This window comes from Schistocerca americana, chromosome X (genome assembly GCF_021461395.2).
Source record: "Schistocerca americana isolate TAMUIC-IGC-003095 chromosome X, iqSchAmer2.1, whole genome shotgun sequence".
NCBI lineage: Eukaryota > Metazoa > Arthropoda > Insecta > Orthoptera > Acrididae > Schistocerca > Schistocerca americana.
The window spans coordinates 151,784,833-151,801,610 of NC_060130.1; the positions used below are offsets into that span (position 1 = coordinate 151,784,833).

At 44.3% G+C, this 16,778-nt stretch overlaps 1 protein-coding gene across 1 annotated transcript in view; it reads left to right on the plus strand.

Moving 5' to 3' along the window:
- LOC124554941 (argininosuccinate synthase) overlaps window positions 1-16,778 on the plus strand; it is a 154,419-nt gene that overhangs the window by 58,114 nt on the left and 79,527 nt on the right. The window contains exon 3 of the mRNA XM_047128641.1: window positions 3,256-3,324. Coding sequence (XP_046984597.1) covers window positions 3,256-3,324 — 69 coding nt within the window. The remainder of the gene's footprint in view (window positions 1-3,255; window positions 3,325-16,778) is intronic.

The window sequence follows — 16,778 nt, forward strand, 5'->3', positions numbered from 1 at the left end:
TGACAAGGCGCCCTTAACCGTGCGGCTGGTTGGCCATGTCTGAGGCCTTCCCTTGTAACGGAGTAGTTGTTTATCAATCTGGAAACTAATAAAATCTACCGCGACATCGCGGTGAACGCACATTGGAAGCGTGTATTCGTCATCGCCATACTGGTGTATCACCCGGCGTGATGGTGTGGGGTGCCATTGGTTACACGTCTCGGTCACCTCTTGTTCGCATTGACGGTACTTTGAACAGTGGACGTTACATTTCAGATGTGTTACGACCAGTGGCTCTACCCTTCATTCGATCCCTGTGAAACCATACATTTCAGTAGGATAATGCACGACCGCATGTTGCAGGTCCTGTACGGGCCTTTCTGGATACAGAAAACGTTCGACTGCTGCCCTGGCCAGCACATTCTCCAGATCTCTCACCAATTGAAAACGTCTGGTCAATGGTGGCCCAGTAACTGGCTCGTCACAATAAGCCAGTCACCACTCTTGATGAACTGTAGTATCGTGTTGAAGTTGCATGGGTAGCTGTACCTGTACACGCCATCCAAGCTCTGTTTGACTCAATGCCCAGGCGTATCAAGGCAGTTATTACGGCCAGAGGTGGTTGTTCTGGGTACTGATTTCTCAGGATCTATGCACCCAAATTGCGTGAAAATGTAATCACATGTCAGTTCTAGTATAATATATTTGACAATTAATACCCGTTTAACATCTGCATTTCTTCTTGGTGTAGCAAATTTAATGGCTATAGTGTACTTCTAGAACTTTTTGAAACTGAATCCGGCCTTTTGACGTGGCGTCACCTCTGTCGAACTTGAAACCGAATTTGTGACGTGTCTGTGTTCCATATCAATAAATACACATCCTGAAAAAAAAAGTGCAACACCCAGAATATAAGGTCGGATGACAGTGTAACTTCGTGCACATACACACCATCGGTGGTATGTAAATGATTGAGAGTTGTAATTCTGTGTGACAGGTAGAACGGCCACGGGGATGTATTTGTTTTGTTCGCCTTTAGTGTTGTTACCACGCCTCGCACGGTGTGCTGTATAAGTGGCGCGATCAGCGTCAGATGTTGAGAGATCGCCGTGAAGGACGAGGAGCTGTGAGACAGCGTTATCTGAATCTGAGAGACCTCGAAAGGGGCCTCGTTGTGGGTCTAAATTTGGTCGGCTGGTCGAATCGTGCAATGCTTGACTTGTGGAGCATTAGGGTGTGGCAGCAGCCCGATGTTAGACTGCACGGGAATTTGAGGGCAGGCATACTCATCGTCAAGGTTCCAGTTGACCACGTCTCACCACCACAAGGGAGGACCGCCGTATTGTACACCAAGCACATCGAAACCCCTTCACATCTGCGCCTGCAAGTCGGGAGCAAGTAATGAACCCTCTGCAACATTCTGTGTCATCCCGCAACATGGGTCGGAGACTAGCGGGAGTTACCGTACAACGCGTCGGCTGCCGTTGACACTGTAACGCAAACTGCTACGTTTGGAGTGGTGCCGTGACAGACAATCGTGGACTGCTGACGAACGACATCGCACTTTGTTCAACGTCGTATCAATACTCTGCACTACGTCGGATGGCCGTCGTCGGCGATTATGGCAGAGACCTGGGAAGAGGACCCTTTCTTCCAATGTTTTGCCGCGCGGGGTAGCCGCGTGGTCTCAGACGTGTTGCCACGGTTAGCGCGGCTCCCCCCATCTGAGGTTCGAGTCCTCCCTCGGGCATAGGTGTGTGTGTGTGTGTGTGTGTGTGTGTGTGTGTGTGTGTGTGTGTGTGTGCGTGTGTGTGTGTGTGTTGCCCTTAGCGTAAGTTAGTTTAAGTCAGATTAAGTAGTGTGTAAGCCTAGGGACGGATGACGTCAGCAGTTTGGTCCCATAGGAACTTACCACAGATTTCCAATTTTTCCAATGTTTTGGAGAGGCACTGCGGTGCTCCTGGCGTCATAGTGTAGGTAGCCATCGGGCATGACATTAGGAGACGGCTGGTAGTGAATGAGGAAACTCTGACGGCACAACGTTACATCCCACGGCCTCACGTGTTACCTCTCATGCGACATTATCCTGGTGCCAGGTCACTGCTCATGCACACGTGGCACGAGTCTCTACGAACCCGCTACGTGAGGGTAAGGTATTCCTGTGACCAGTAAGATCCCCAGATCTGTTCCCAATAGAACACGTGTGGGTCAAATGGTTCAAATGGCTCTGAGCACTATGGGACTTAACATCTGAGGTCATCAGTCCCCTAGAACTTAGAACTACTTAAACCCACCTAACCTAAGGACATCACACACATCCATGCCCGAGGCAGGATTCGAACCTGCGACCGTAGCGGCCGCGCGGTTCCAGACTGAATCGCCTAGAACCGCTCGGCCGCCAGCGGCCGGCAGAACACGTGTGGGGCCAGTTCGGAAGTCACTCCGTCGCAGTGGCTATCGAGGACCAGTTACAATAGCTCTGGGCCAGATTCCGTCAGCAGAGGATACGGCGATTTTACAATTCTCATCCGAATCAGGCCGTGGATCCTGGCCAGAGTGGGTGCAACGTCTTACTGATTTGTGGGCTAATACTTCCAACTTCTTTGTAAAGTGAAGTTTCTCTCGTCCCTTTCTGGCTGCTTCACTTTTTTTGCGAGGCAGTGTATTTTCGATAGCAGTTTCGTGTGTTTCTCATTAGTTGACATAGCTCGTAGAGCAGCAACTTGTGGGACGAGTACATTATCGTGTAATAACCCCTCCTCTTCCCGTCTTTGAAAGGAAGAAAGAAAACCGTTTTCTGTCGACATCGAGATCTACGAGAGCCGGCGCACTAGCTCAGCTGGAGGAGGACGAGGAAAGCAATGATCACTTTGTCAAAGTACGATCTTCCCCGAAAAGGAATCGGGTCTTCGCTACTGCACCACTTCGCTCGGTACAGCTAACAGCCGGCCGGTGTTGCCGAGCGGTTCTAGGCGCTTCAGTCTGGAACCGCGCGACGGCTACGGTCGCAGGTTCGAAGCCTGACTCGGGCATGGATGTGTGTGCTGTCCTTAGGTTAGTTAGGTTTAAGTAGTTCTAAGTTCTAGGTGACTGATGACCTCAGATGTTAAGTCCCATAGTGCTCAGAGCCATTTGAACCATTTTTGAACAGCTAATAATATTAAAATCATTACTTTTCTTTTTAAATATTCTACTGGTTTCTCTTTGAGTTTCCTTCCGTTTATGCAATTTAAATATTACTGACTTTAAATAAATATTTTCGCTCTTCTTTGACAGGCTAATATCGGGCAGGAGGACGATTTTGATGCTGTCAGAAAGAAGGCCACGAATATAGGAGCAAAGAAGGTAGGTGATTTCTTCCTACATCTGTTTTGGTGTTAACTATGTTGTGATGCATTCACTTATTAAATACATCTTAATCGGCAGAGAAATCTAGAAACGTTCCTCTGTATTTATCAGATGGAGAGTATTTTAGTTTTATATCTATGATGTGAAGTACATTATGCTCAGAATTAAGTTCAACACAGTAGCCAACATAATACTCCCGCTATATTGAAGGGTATTACAAAGTAAAAGACGTCCTTGTAGCTGTTACAACAACATGCATTCAGGTAAATAATAAAAGATTTACAGACGTTTCATGTCCAAGAAAAAGCAAATAACAGCGCACCAGAAATGCGTTCATTGACACTTATACAACTCCAATATAGCGATCTGAGTGATAGATAATCTTGCAACTTTCTTGAGCAGTGTGGCGCTTTGAGACACTGAACTAGTAATTAACTGTGCATTAGCTTATATTTGTTTATTTGTTTAACCTACCCGTATACTACTAATCATTTATGCTCCACATGATAATGCGTCGTTCAACTAAGCTGTCTGCATTTTACGACTTTCTTATATGTTATATTTGTACATTCATTGCTAAAGCTTACAGATTTGCTTTGCAAAACTGTTAGATGGTAAAAATGTTGCACATCACTGCCCAAAACTATGGAATAATTAAGAGTTGGTTATGCTTGTGATGAACGCAGAAGAAACTGGATGAGGGTTACGTCTGAGTACACGTATTTACTATCAAACACAGAATCAATATTAATACGCGTGTAGAATCAAAGGTGTCACTTGTGGATAATAGCCGGCCGAAGTGGCCGTGCGGTTCAAGGCGCTGCAGTCTGGAACCGCAAGACCGCTACGGTCACAGGTTCGAATCCTGCCTCGGGCATGGATGTTTGTGATGTCCTTAGGTTAGTTAGGTTTAACTAGTTCTAAGTGACTAATGACCTCAGCAGTTGAGTCCCATAGTGCTCAGAGCCATTTTGTGGATAATAGGGTGTCTGTAGACGCTCTAGGAAATTCATTGCAGATGATGATGTGTTCACTGAAAAAGTGACTTCGTATCGATGAGAAAAGGCTTCACTGATCTGTTTCATTGGATAAGGCTAGACATATATTCATTTGGAACAGACTTGTCAAGATAAGACGTAACGACAATACAGTAATAACGCTCAGCGACGCGCTTAGAATATTGAGGAGCCAACCGTACGCGTGTTCCAACATCATTATGACCCCAGATATATACTGGAACTATTTATGCGACGATTAACTTTAATTGATACAAATCTGGTAAATATAACAATACTGCATGGAGCTCAATCCAGCAAAATACGTACAAACATTTCCGAAATATCTGTGATGCAGCAGATGATTCTTTTGAAGCCAAAGAATGCCCAAGGGCCTGCCCGGCTAGCAACGAGGTCTAACGAGCTGCTTCCGTAGCGGGAAGGCGTGCCGGTCCCCGGCACGAATCCGCCCGGCGGATTAGTGTCGAGGTCCGGTGTGTCGGCCAACCTGTGGGTGACTTTTAAGGCGGTTTTCCATCTACCTCGGCGAATGCGGGCTGGTTCCCCTTATCCGCCTAAGTTACACTGTGTCGACGATTGCTGCGCAAACACAGTTTCCACGTACGCATACACCATAATTACTCTACTACGTAAAAATTTTGGGTTACACTCGTCTGGCATGAGACGTTTCCAGGGGGGGGGGGGGGGGGCGGCACTGGGGGCCGAACCGCACAGTAACCCTGGGTTCGGCGAGGGGCGGCGGTGGGGTGGGTGGACTGCTGTGGCCTGTAGTGGGGTTGTGAACCACTGAGGGCTCCAGCGGGACGAAACCTCTCTGTCGTTTCTAGATCCCCAGTTTAATACATACATACATAAATGCTCAAGGAGTCAAAATGATCATAATAACAGACACGGTTTAAGTGAAACAGAGTTGACTTGTGTTCCGTGTTTGGCTAACTCAGTCACCAATGGCACAGTCCACAATCACGTACTACAATAATGTTTAAAATATCCAGCAAGTCTGCTTCTCTTTCTCATTGTCAATAGTGGTTTGATTTGTATTTTATAAACTCTACTAGTCCAAAGTTCTGTTTGGTGCTAGTCATGTTTAAACCCACGCAAGGATTTATAGGGCGTTTCGTGTCGGAAGTCGACCCGGCTTTGAACCGTTTGTCCATCCATCCTATTAAGCGATGGCAGCCAACGAGATGTAGTCTTCCTACTGACGCGAAAATGTAGCTAGGATACGAGCAAAGGGTATGAGGTGGCTGTTAAAGTTATCTTAGAGGTGAATGACGAAATACTTATGATATTTCATGACAGATACGTGCAAATGCACTTACTATTCCTCAATATCCATTACATCATGGGTGTCAGCAGAAATTGTTCCAGGTAGGGAGGGGGACGAATGAGGGCGCAAAACTCTAAAATTTAAATGAATTCTTCAGCTTCGAGTCATATTGTACCATAATAACTACATTTTATAGATGACATTAAAATTTTATTATGTCCCAGAAAACTTATGGTTATCTATTTAGTAAATGGATAATGCCTTTTTACTCCCAATGCGCGGTTGGGGGGGGGGGGGGGAGACAAGCGCCTGTTCTTGCTCGCCCCCTGTTACCTCCCCCCTCGTGAACATCTATGCATTGCATATTCTAGTTTTCTTACTGATGCTGAACTGATGGCTCGGTCTTTTGGATGGCTCGGTCTTTTGGCTAAACAGGATGGAAAATCAGCTTACGAACATTTTTGGGGTGGAGGGGGAGCAAGCGGAGGGGGTGCAGGTGGTCTCTCCCGGGTACGTCGTTCTGCGGACCCCTTGCCACGAATAGCTTTGGACGGTGCTGATAACTGCTCTCCCCCATCTTGTCTCTCTCTCTCTCTCTCTCTCTCTCTCTCTCTCTCTCTCTCTCATTCTTCTTTGTGCAAAATCACATTCCGATGTGACGCACCTTGTAATTGAAATGCTGCACCATTGCAGGGGAAATTAAGTATTACTTATGGCTGTACGATCGTATGAGATATCAAATGAAATTTGTGATTCGATTGACGACTTTTCTGTAGGGAGGGCGCAGCATATTATCTTGGTTGGTGAATTATTGACAGATGCAGGGAAGTGCCCCAGAGAAGTGTATTATGACCCCTACTGTTCATGTTGTCTCTGATGGGGAATGTTAATGGTTACACCATACTTTTGGCAGATAACACAGTTTTCTTTAGTGAAGATGGAAAAGAAAACCCACACATATTTTCAGTCAGATCTTGATGGGATTTCAAAATGGTGTAAAAATTGATAACTTGTTTCAAACGAACAGAAATATAAATATTCAACGAAATGAAAAAACATAGTATCCTATGACTACAATATAAATGAGTCACAACTGAAATCAATCAACACACAGAAATATCTGAATGGAATGCCCCTTTTACACGATGAACGAGTTTTTAATCGATTGGCAACCAGTTGGCCGGCCGCGGTGGTCTAGCGGTTCTAGGCGCTCAGTCCGAAGCCGCGCGGCCGCTACGGTCGCAGGTTAGAATCCTGCCTCGGGCATGGATGTGTGTGATGTCCTTAGGTTAGTTAGGTTTAAGTAGTTCTAAGTTCTAGGGGACTGATGACCACAGATGTTAAGTCCCATAGTGCTCAGAGCCATTTTTTTAGCAACCAGTTGCGTGATTGGCGGCCGTCTGTCGTGTGAATGTGTGGCACTGTTATGCCAGTAGCGGTACGTTGTGTTTACGTTTATCACTTCTACAAGATCTTGTACGAGTTTTAGTTCGGGCCCAGGAAGTTGGAGCGCTTCAGTGGACCATAATCTTTCTTGAATACTTTCGTTCATCCTGTAACAAGGGCTTAATAATCCGTAGGAACGAGAAATGGAATGATCACATGGGTTTTATCATGGTTACAGCAGGTAAAAGACTATCATTCGTCGGGAGAATGTTAGGAAACTGTAATCAGTCAATAAAGGAGACTGCTTACGAAACGCTTGTGTGACCCATCCTAGAATATTGCGCAAATGTGTGGGACTGTAGCAGATAGGACTCACAGGAGATATTCAGTATATACAAAGAAGGTAGCATGAATTGTCAAATGTGTGTACATAGGGTTGGTTAACTCTTCTAGGAATATACGTTCTCGAAACTTCAACGGTAAACTACATCGTTATGAACAAAACATCTCTCTTGTAGTTCCTGCCACTGGACTTGGCTGAGCATCTCCATGACATCAGTAGGTTTCCAGTGCAGGTATAGGAATGTGTTATGGGAGTGCAAGACTATGCGGAACTATAGGTAAGGGAACTAAGGACAAAAGGAGCAGCCGTGCGGGATTAGCCGAGCGGTCCCAGGCGCTGCAGTCATGGTCTGTGCGACTGGTTCCGGCGGAGGTTCGAGTCCTCCCTCGGGCATGGGTGTGTGTGTTTGTCCTTAGGATAATTTAAGTTAAGTAGTGTGTTAGGTTAGGGACTGATGACCTTAGCAGTTAAGTTCCATAAGTTTGACACGCATTTGAACATTTTTTGGTAAAAGGAGTAACAGTGGAAAACGTAACTGAAGTAAACATGCAGACAAGGCTAGAGCTGCTGGTGGGAAACTTCCTGATCCTACCGAAACTGACAACTGAGTTGATTATCGGTACCGATTTTCTACGCGAGTATAATGCAATACTGGATCTAGGACGTGGTACAGCGACATTAAATAAGGATAAAAGCATCATTCTTCGTTTCATTGATCGGGCAATAAGAGAGCAAGTCCCGGAGAGGTGCCTTAAGATCTGCACAGGTTCAGATGACTGGCATTTAGTGAAGGAGAAAAAAGTGCCGAGAGATGGTAGGGATTTCCGCTATGACGGAGACTATACCGAGGACGACGTCCGTCATGCGATACAAGAGAGCGTTTGTGGTATTGACAGTATTACGGAAGAGGAGAGGGCAGAACTACAAATCGTGCTACTGAACAACATGGAAGTGTTCCGACCTAAGACAGGAGCGATCAATAATTTCCAATATGCGTTCCGTGTCAAAGAACATCAAAAGTTCTTCGTCCCACCTTATCTCATTCCCATCGCATACAGAGAGAGAGTCCGAACAGAAGTACGGAGGATGCTGCAAGAAAGGATCATTGAAACCGGTGTGTCCACATACAATAACCCATTGCAAGAAGTTGAAAAGAAAGATGGATCGATACGTCTGGTGCTTGATTCGAGGCAGATCAACACGATAATCTTGCCAGAAACAGACCATCCGGAGAAGCTGGAAGATCTCTTGCAAAGATTTCATGAGGTCAAAGTCTTTTCGTCCATTGACCTCCGTTAAAGTTTCTGGCAAATTGAGATACACCCTTCGTGTCATCAATACACGGCTTTCTTAGTTGAAGGACACTGCTATCAGTTCCGGCGATTGCCCTTTGGCCTCAATATATCGTCCGCAACATTTATCAGCGGGCTGAACGGAATTTTATCGGAGAGTTTGAGGAACGACATCACGTCCAATGTTGATGTTATCCTCGTCACAAAACCCTCTTAGGACGAACACAACAAGGTCCTTGGCGAACTACTAGGAACACTAAGGCAACATGATGTCACAGTTAATTTAGAAAAATCATGTTTCGGAACGAGGAAGGTGGATTTTATTGGGCACGTAATTTCTGCAGGAGGAATTGCACCTAATCCGGAAAAAATCGCTATAGCACAATTCCTGAGACCACGGACTAGGAAGGACCTCAGAGGCTTCCTGGGCGTCGTAAATTTTTATAAGAAATTCATTAGAACGGAAGAGAATGGTGCACCAAGGCTTTGTGCCTTAACAGGAAAGAAGACACCGGGGCTATGGGACGAGGCAGAGGATCATGAATTCAATTCGCTAAAAAAGGCTCTTGTGGAGGCACCCTTCCTAGCTCACCCTGACCTAACAGCGGATTTTTGCATGTGGGCTGATGAAGCGAAGACAGGTCTTGGCGTAGTAATATTCCAGCAAATTATGGAAGAGAGGACATTAGTAAACAAGACCATAGCATTTGGGAGCCGAGTCCTTACAAAGTACGAAAGGAATTATTCAGTAACTGAGTTGGAGGCACTGGCTATCGTGAGGGCTTTCAAAAAATTCAAATATTTCCTAGTTGGACACAAGACCCATGCCTTTACAGACCACAGAGCGTTGGAATTTTTGCTGTTGGCAAAATTGGGACACGACAGGCTGACACGGTGGGTTTTATTCCTACAGCAATTTGACTTTAGCATCACACAAACAAATGTGATTGCGGACGCGCTTTCATGTTCACCGATTGGGAGACCAGATGAAAAGGGAGAAGATGCGGAGGATAGTCACTTTAGTCTATACTATCTGCGGGGAGTCGCTTTCGAGAACTTCATGACTGTATCATTACGTGATATAAGAAGAGAGCAGGATAAAGATCCGGAATTGAAGCAGCTGAAAGAACGTTGGAAGGACTGCCAGGAAGTCGAATTACGAACGTTCTACCCGGTAAGGAAGGGGATTTTATTCCACCGACGCAACGCAACCAGCACGATATGGAGCCTTTGTATACCAGACGAGCTAGTCAATAAGTTAATCTGGTACACACACTTAAGTTATTGTCACTTCTGACCACGGAAATGCTTCCTTAAATTCAAGGACCTGTGTCATTTTAAACATATGGAAAGACGTATAGCCGGCCGCTTTGGCCGAGCGGTTCTAGGCGCTTCAGTCTGGAGCCGCGCGACCACTACGGTCGCAGGTTCGAATCCTGCCTCGGCCATGGATGTGTGTGAAGTCCTTAGGTTAGTTCGGTTTAAGTAGTTCTAAGTTCTAGGGGACTGATGACCTCAGATGTTAAGTCCCATAGTGCTCAGAGCCATTTGAACCATTTTGAAAGACGCATAAGGAAGGTTCTGTACGTATGCAAGACCTATCAGAAGGCAAAACCTGACAGCCATACAATGAAGGCACCCCTACATCCAATCGTTCCAAACAAACTGCGACACATGGCGGCCGCGGAATTAATGGGACCGCTCCCGGTCACTCAGCGTGGTTTCCGATACATTTTAGTAGTCGTTGAATTAACATCGAAGTTTGTTACATTTACTCCGTTACGACGAGCCACGGCAGTCACTGTTTGCAAAACGTTAACGAAAGACTTCCTAGCGCAAGTAGGCAGGGTGGACAAAATTATTACAGATAACGGGACTCAGTTCAGGTCAAAACGATGGAAGGACACTCTGGAGAGATAAAGGATGGCACCCATCTACATATCGGGACAAAGCTGAATCTTTTTCTTCCGTTTTCTGCCAATTAACTTTAAAGTCTCTGATTGGTCAAATCGGTTTGCAGTGCAAAGACCATTCTCCGAGCTTAGAATGCCAGGCACCAGCTCGCGCTTGGCTTGTGCGAAAGTGGGGGAAGTAAAAAAAAGAGAAATGTGCTTTTGGAACCGAGCTGAGGAGGAAACACGGAGGAAGGAAGAAGGATCACTCTTGTACAAGTCTCTTGTATTGGCGCTTCGCTAGTAAAGAACTGCAGGTCCCTACCTAAACGGTGAGACTTGTGTCCTTTCCTAGTGTGCGACTTAGAGCCTGTGGCGGTCACCTTCTGAAACGTCAGAGGTACTGTTTATATCATCACGGTCACAACGAGTGACGTGTGCGTGTACTTATTTGTCTTGAGTGGGCCGTCTAAACATTTGACGTAGTCTGACACGCACAATCGTGGCACGGAGTCAAGTTGGTTTGGCAGACCAGCAAAGGGGTCCACCTGCACATTGGAATCCATCGGGGTTTCAGAGGCTCATAGAGAAGTACCTGCGTTCTGAATTAACCGAACGCGAGACAGAGCACTTGCATTTTTCGGGAACCCGCATTCAATAACAGATTGCCGCCGTCCATGACTTGGGTCGCCGAACGCATCATGGTGTGCCACCTTGACCAGCATGACGGTAAAGTATTCGCTGCTGCGACGTAGGGCTATAATATATATTTCTTAGCACCCTGTTCTTTCGAACCATATATATATATATATATATATATATATATATATATATATATATATATATATAAATTGTATGGTAGAATATAGACACTTAGTGGTGGCGTAGTTTGATGCCATAACCTGGATTCACGTGTATGAAGTCAGATAGAGTGAGTAGTGTTCTGGTTAGTGTCGTATGTCGATCCCCAGCAGATCACTTTGTCCACCATAGATCCCATGTTAGTATGGCGTTTGTTAAATAAAAATTTTTTGTGTGATGTTTCTTTAATAATTTCGTTGTCTTGTCATGTTTAAGATCAATAAATCGATTGTGAATTAGACTACAACTTCTCCCTGAGTTCTGATTAACAGTTCCTTCGCATTTTTTTATGGCAGTCTAGATCTGAAACATAAGGAGTAGCTTTTTCACTTGGTGTCCACTGTGTGGATCTTTTACTTCATTAACAATAATCATCCTTCAGTGTAACGATCTCACGGTCGCTATAAGGACTTCCCGTGTCAGGTTACACACTTGGCTGACTTATATTCACGGTCCCCCCCCCCCCTCCCCCTCCCATCCCTCCTCTGCCCCCAGGGAATCACCAGAAACTAGAAACTGATCAGGTGTACTGAGAGAAATCTCTACACAACTTAGGCAATTCTGTGATTTATATTTGAGGTCATCCAGGGCAACCCGTGCCCTACTCACACACCTTAGGCAAGTGGGCTGCTTAAATTCAAGGTCATGACGTAACTCGATACTGGTCACATGACATAAAATTAGTGGGAACGCCTGGGACCAACAGGAGCACATTAAAATATAGGGAAACCCCATTGTAGGGAAGCAGCCTACTCACGCCGTAATAAATGCACATCAGTCTTTCCATTGTGTGCCAGCCAGTCCGCTGAAACTAGCTCTGACGTCATAAATGTTGCGCAATACTTTAAAAATCAAGTAAATAACCTAAAATGTTTCTAGCATGTCAGGACTAATACTAAATTAATATGTGTTGAATATCAGTTCAATAACTTTAACCATTTTCGAAATTTGGACGTTTTTCTGTAAAAATCATTGGCGCGACAGAAAAGAGCTAGAGATTTAAAAATTTATACTTAGATTCCTTTTCAATAATAATTTAATAGAAACAGTACTTTGGATCTCACAAATTAAGATTTTAGTTGAAATTCATAATTTTTTGGTTTTTGTCTTAAAACTTAAGGAAGCAAGATAGATTAAGTAGGCTAATAAATAAGGCTAGTATGTTTATATTTAAGTAGAATGGAGATCCGCTATAATCATAAAGATGTGAGAAGTTTCATTTAAATAACTATAAAACTATAGTGATAGCGTATCTCAAAAGGGCAAGTTCAGAGCTCGTCTACTGCGTGCAGTATAATTAAATTAATTCTCTCGCCCAAAATATTTAACTTAGCCACGTCAAACTTTTATTATGATTACTTACCTGTGTGTTGAATGCACATTTAAATTAAGAGCTTCATCGTCCATCAGCAAAAGAAGCTATGATTTATTCGGTAACTTAATGTGGTGCATTACTAGCCCAGCGGCTAGTCGGGAGAGCCGATTTGATCAGGCGTTCCCTTAGCCGTCCGCACCGCGGCTTTATATATAAGAAAGCTGCGCGAGGAAGAAAGGCCCCAGTTCTCTCCAGACGCTGAATAGCACGCCATCTGTGTCGATAGTCGCGTCGCGTCGGTATCATTGCTACAAACAGCCTCGGATGCCGTATTAAGTTACTCGGGATACGCGTAACCATGAAATCATTTTCGAGTGAAGTGTTAATTCTGGGATGACTTTAATTATCGATCTTCAGTTTGCGTATTGTCGTAGTTTCACGTGCCGCTGCGGGACAAACATTCTACCATTATTTAGCGTGGCGTTTGATGAACCTAATCATCAAATTATGGCGAGCATTCATTTAAATATTTAATTTGGACAGTTATAGTGGCATCAGCACATTAGACTCTGAACTGCTCTGTTAGTTAGATTGTGTGGATTCTTTTTTTTTTTTTTTTCATCTGTGATTTTCAGAATATAGAGAAAGTTTTTTTTCACGATCGTTTTTGATTATAAATCCCAGACAATCTCCTAATTCCTCAGAGCTATAAGCTGTAGTTATAAGTGTATTTCTCAGATGAAGTGGGCACTAGGAATTCTAATTACAGGCTTCACGTTTTGCTAATCACTTTCTGGTTGCCAATATTGTAGTTAGAGAGCCAGTGTTGAGAACGGCAAACAACAGCATAAATAATAGGAACATTATATAACAATTAATTCCACCCGCTGCCCCTCTTATGGTTAATCGGCCGGGAAGTGTTTCAACATTCAAACATTTATACAACAGTAAATTTCCTACCAGCCGCCCCACACCATAGCTCAATAATATTCGATCTTCCACTCTCCTTATCATCCTTTATGACTAACTCAGCTGTGTTGTCCTCCTCATTCCATGTCTGTGCATCATTGGGGAGAGGTCCAGTTTTGTCATATGCAATAATTCTATATTGGAAGGGTTTGAAATAATAACAATGATATAGCAAAATTAGCTATAGTTTATCATGAACAATTGCTTTTTGCATTATACTTTCCGGAAAAAAAAATTGTTCATCTGGAAAAACGATATCGATTTTGATCCGATGATGGCATATGCCACCTGTGGGATAGCAGATGTACTGATAATGGTTTGGACATCGTCTGGCAACAGACAATGTAGTCGTATAGCTACCAGAGCACCGTCTGTGCCTACCCCGTAATAGGGAACCCTCACTGCCAGAAGGCTTGGTGTGGTGCAGATGTGTGAAGCAAGCAGGCAACCATGCCACAGAGACACTCATGTTTCCTACAGTCAAGTGAACGAGTTTGAAAGTGTTCAGATTGTGTCCTTTCGAGTGGCAGGATAGTCCTTTTGGAGAACTGCCACACAAGTTGGACGTGCTACATCAGTTGTGCAATGATGCCGGTATCAGTGGTCACGTGAACATTCTCACACCTGCAGATGAGGTTCTCAACATCCACGCAGTACATACACCTGCCAGGACTGTTGTATTGTAAGGGCAACAGTAGCAAATCGTACAGCCACGACAGCACAGATAAGAGAAGGCTTATGAGCCCAGATGAGTCTACATGAAGCGTGGAGAACTGGTTATTAACAGTGGGACTACTGGCACACACACCTCTAGCCTGTCTTCCACTTATGCCACAGCATCAACAGACACGGCTCAACTGCTGTCGTTACAGGATCACTTGGAAGATGGAATGGCTCATTGTCGTCTTCAGCGATGAAAGTAGATTCTGCCTACATACAAGTGATGGTCGTTCGCACGTATGACGGACCTGGTGAGCTCTGTTCCATTGAGTGCATTCATCTGAGACACACTGGCCCCACTCCAAACCTTATGGTTCATAAATGGTTCAAATGGCTATGAGCACTATGGGACTGAACTTCTGAGGTCATCAGTCCCCTAGAACTTAGAACTACTTAAACCGAACTAACCTAAGGACATCACACACATTCATGCCCGAGGCAGGATTCGAACCTGCGACCGTAGCGGTCGCGTAACTCCAGACTGTAGCGCCTAGAACCGCTCGGCCACTTCGACCGGCTCAAATCTTATGGTCTGGGGTGTCATAAGCTACAACTCTCGTCCACATTTAGTGTTTCTAGCGGGACGCTAACCAGCGCTCGGTACATACAGAATGTTGTTAGACCTGTTCTTTTGCCATTCTTGCAACAAAATGGTGATGTGTTGTTCCAACAGGTAATGCTCGCCCACACATTGCCTGTGAAACTAAATGTTCTCTATAAGACATGCAGCAACAATCTCCAGACTTGTCCCAAATTGAACATGTGTGGGATATGATGGGACAAGAAGTGACTCATGCAACTCATCAGCCAACAACTCTTACAGAATTACGTGAACATTTTGAGCAGACATGGCATAACATGACATGTTCATGGGACCTTTTTTCTTCCATTTCCAGTCAGAAATCTATCCACTCAATTTTTAGATTTTATTAATGTATATAGTATAGTATTTAAAATTCTGTCAATATATGCAATATTTACATTTCTGATCATTTCTGTATTTTTCAGTTTCAATAGTTTATTCCGTTAAACAGCATATAAATGGGAAACTGGGACAATATTTATATGCACATGTAGTGTGCAGTCATGTAGATGGTATCGAAAATACATGTACAGTAGATGCTCATATACTGTGCAATCAGACATGTATACTCACACATAACTATGACAATTGGTTCATTCAACTATTCTTCACATACTCACACATACATGCACTATTTGCAAATGAATAAATACGCAGTAACTCCAGTGAATAGTGTGAGGATGGAAGGTTGTTAATCCTGTACCCATAGCCATTTGTCATCATGATACGACAGCCCTACTTTCAGCTGCAGTGCAGTATGTACTTCATACCCCATGATCAAGAGATAACTTGGTAGACCATATGTGGAGCTATTAAATGCCCTCGTGCAGGTATCTCTTGTTATCATTGATCGTAAGAGCCTTTGAAGTCACAAAATGCACAGCCCTAACCTGCCTCTGGGAGGCACCTGCATCTATGCAGAATGTGTACACCTTTGACCTGAGCACAATCTGGGACCCATTTGCGTCGTGATTCATCAGGTCAATAACATTCTTTTTTTGATGTGTTATTTCAAAACAATTTTGGATCATATATCCAGAAATGTCGAATATTTGGGGCTGTCGCTGATTACTTCGTATGGATCACAGTCTCTCACCCAGTAGGTCAAACTATCTGTTTCCATATAAAGTTAGTTGGGATCTGCGAAGTTTGGCTTTGCAAACTCACAGTGAAAGTGGTACATACTGTGTTTGGAGATGTCCAGATTAGACATACCAATACAGTCAGGCTTTGTGAACTGCACTAAAACCTTGGCTATCCCCACAGCGTCTAGTGCTTCATTGAAGACTGTGGCCCACTTGAAATTTGACCTTGCGAAGCAAACTCTTGTGCCATAACGCCCATCACAGCAGCAAACTAAATGAATTTCGCGATATTCTCTAACATTTACCATGGATTTTCTGAAAACTGAATTATTCATTAACTTGTAAAAATCTATTTGAAAGTCACACATTGTGATGGGCCTGCCACCAACCCTGCTTGATTGAGATGCCGTGGGTGACACTAAACAGTTCCATCCTTAACCTGAGACATTGATGGAGGTTTCTGTAGAGCAGAATACATCGCTGTTTGTAGCCCAACATTGTCAGCAGCTATGGGATGAAACCAGTTCGAGGGAGTAGGTACCCTATACACAGCGGCAGGTCACTATGCTCGTCACGCAAATGGGTGGCATATGCCACTTCTGCCTCCATAACATATCCCTCGCCAACATTCTCATGCACACCATGGATCTTTTCCTTCAGTCTGGCGATTTGCTCCTCAAGCAGCCGTCAGAACCCAGCAAATGGTTGAATTTGATGCA